Source organism: Miscanthus floridulus, chromosome 8 (genome assembly GCF_019320115.1).
Source record: "Miscanthus floridulus cultivar M001 chromosome 8, ASM1932011v1, whole genome shotgun sequence".
NCBI lineage: Eukaryota > Viridiplantae > Streptophyta > Magnoliopsida > Poales > Poaceae > Miscanthus > Miscanthus floridulus.
Window position 1 is genome coordinate 230,137,280 of NC_089587.1, and position 2,558 is coordinate 230,139,837.

At 54.3% G+C, this 2,558-nt stretch overlaps 1 protein-coding gene across 1 annotated transcript; it reads right to left on the reverse strand.

The window, feature by feature from the left end:
• Positions 1 to 972: 972 nt before the first annotated feature.
• On the reverse strand, positions 973 to 2,549 carry LOC136475311 (uncharacterized). Its single transcript, XM_066472853.1, has 2 exons — positions 2,453 to 2,549; positions 973 to 1,886 (listed from the first exon to the last, which is right to left on the reverse strand). The coding sequence occupies exons 1-2, from the start codon at positions 2,532 to 2,534 to the stop codon at positions 1,159 to 1,161; spliced, it is 810 nt and encodes a 269-aa protein (XP_066328950.1). The 5' UTR covers positions 2,535 to 2,549; the 3' UTR covers positions 973 to 1,158.
• Between the last annotated feature and the right edge of the window lie 9 nt (positions 2,550 to 2,558).

Genomic DNA, 2,558 nt, shown 5'->3' on the forward strand with positions numbered 1-2,558 from the left:
TGGTCGCTCGTGGCGGCCGGAGGGATGGCGGCGCCGCCTCGGGGCCCCTCGTCGGTGCGCGCGCGCGCCGGAGGTTGAGCGTGCCGCCGTCGAGCGGCCCTCGGGCGGTGCCCTTGGCCCGAGCCCGAGGCGGAGACCGCACGGTGGCGAGTCCTCGTGCCCGCGGTGGCTTGGGGCGACTTCCCGCGCGGCGTCGAGGCGACGGCCGGCGGTGGTGACGGTGCGGGCGGTTCCCAGGTAGGAAAACCCCCTTTCTTTCCTTTCACTTCTTCTAGGGTTAGGGTTAGTTCGAATCTCCGAATCTCAAATTCGATTCGTCTCCTTCTAATTTCTTCCCCAGTCCAAATCTAAACTCTAGTGAAGGCTCTGATACCATTGTTGGCTCTTAAGATCGTCTAGGCATAGATCTAGTGGGTGTGTTCTTTTAATTCGAGATAAATAAGCATGTAGATCATCCTAGAGCACAAACCAGAGAGGGAGAGAGAGAGAGAGAGGTAAGGGTACCGACCATCGACGGGCTTGGCGGAGGTGGAAGCATGTCGTCGGTGGCGTGGAGTGTTGGTGGAGTCCGTCGAGTGTAGACGTCGGGCTCGCGGTGTCTGACCAGAGCAGGGGTAACGAGATCCAGTGGCGACACCGGTGGAGCTTCCCGTCGCCTTCAGCGCTACCCTTCGGATCGGATTAGGGTTTAGGTGGGCTTCTGTGGGTGGCAGCGAACCTCGTGTCACGAGCCCCCCAGCCTCCACCTCCTATTTATAGCGCTGCGCGATGGGGGTCCACCAGCTAGGAGTACGGCTGGGCGTCCCCCATTAGAGCGCGAGTCAGGGTCCGACTCGGTCGTTGGACCGAGCCAGTTGGAGATTAATCTAACACCCCAATCTTTCGTTCAGATTATTGGTCATGGAATTACACAACAACCAAAGCACATAAATCATGGCATGTGGTAGCACTCTATGCAAGGACTAGGAGTAATTCAGCAGGCACATCACATACACATCATTCCATTCAGATTATTGGGTAGCCACAAACAAGCAAGCACAGCACTGAACAACACTGCAAGAGGCAGGACAGAGTTTACACTGACACTTGGCCGCAGCAGAGAGCTGCTGATGGTGGACTCGCGGCTGATTTGGGGTGGTTGAGCTGAGACTGCCGAGTTCAGGCGTCGGCGAGGCGGGCGACGACGAGGTACTTGGCCTGGAACTTGGTCTCCCAGTCGGCGAGGACGCCGAGTTCCTTGTCGGTGAGCCCAGAGAGGTCCCCGGAGACGTCGGCCTCGTCCTTGGACATCTTGCCGAGGGCGCGGCTGGCCTCGCGGCCCGCGAAGACGGCGTAGGCGCCGCCGGGGCCGTAGAAGCCGCGGCCAGAGGTGACGTCGTAGACCTTGCCCCGGACGGAGACGTAGATGGGCTTGGAAGGGTCGGTGCCGTCGTACGCCCGCAGCTGCGCCGCCGTCAGCTCCGTCGCCATCGCTGGGTGGGTGCCGTGGATTGTTGGAGGAGGGGATTCGGGTCGCCGGTGGCGCCGCGCTGGGTGGGTGCCGTGGATTGTTGGAGCGACTTGCGACTGAAGCCCACCGGCGGTGTGGTGTGTGACCGTGAGAGGAGTGGGGACGGTCGAGGAGCCGCTGCGTGAAGCGCACGCGACCGAGCGATGGGTGAGTGACGTCACCAGTGCCGTCCTCTTGGAACGGTGAAACGACAAGGGCCACACGGAAGAAGATGTGGTGGGTTTGGTTGGGCCGTCCCGTCCCCTGAACTTGAAGCCTGCAACGAGTGGCATGAGGCCCACAAAGGCCGCAGTGGGCCTCGGGATTGGGTCCACTCGTGAGCGTGGGTGAACGAAGGGCTTGATTGCTTTGTTGTCCTGGAGCTTTGTCTGTGGGCCTGCCACAGGGTAGATGTTGCTCCATCTTAAAAAAATAATCACTTTTTTGAGTAATAATCAAATAATTTAAAAGTTAAACAAATCTACACAAAAATGCTACCATCTGTAATACTAAATAAGTATCCTTATACTCCCTCCATCCAAGAAAACATGCAACTCTAGCACAGTGTCATGTTTTACTACATCAAGTTTGACCAATTATAGATAAAAAACTATAAATATTTATGATATCAAATAAATATCATTAGATTAATTACGAAATGTATTTTCGTAATAAATTAATTTGGAGTCATAACTATAAATACTATTCACTGGAAATTTGGTCAAACGTAAACTACTTTGTCTGGCATGCAACCCATAGCTGCATGTTTCCCTGGACAGAGGGAGTATTAATTATGACAGAGGGAGTGTTAATTATGAAATGCTTTTTTTATGGTAAGCCTAGCTGAGACATAAATGTCGATATTGTTTTCTATAAATTTATTCAAGTTCAAGGAAAGTTGACGTGTTCTAATTCTAAACCTTAATTGTATTGATTTTCGGACGGGGGTAGAAACGCATGCACCTTTGATACAGCCCTCGCCCCTCGGAGGCATCAGCATAGCCTGGCATTCAAACAATCCAGCGCTGCCATTAGCGTACTCCATCTCCGGTTCGCCACTGCCCAGTTC

Bases quoted from the DNA above. Each gene is read 5' to 3' on its own strand.
- LOC136475311 (XM_066472853.1), bottom strand. From the start codon at position 2,534: ATGGAGTACGCTAATGGCAGCGCTGGATTGTTTGAATGCCAGGCTATG. The intron at 1,887-2,452 runs GTGCATGCGTTT...ACCCTGTGGCAG, and splicing joins GGGCGAGGGCTGTATCAAAG to GCCCACAGACAAAGCTCCAG.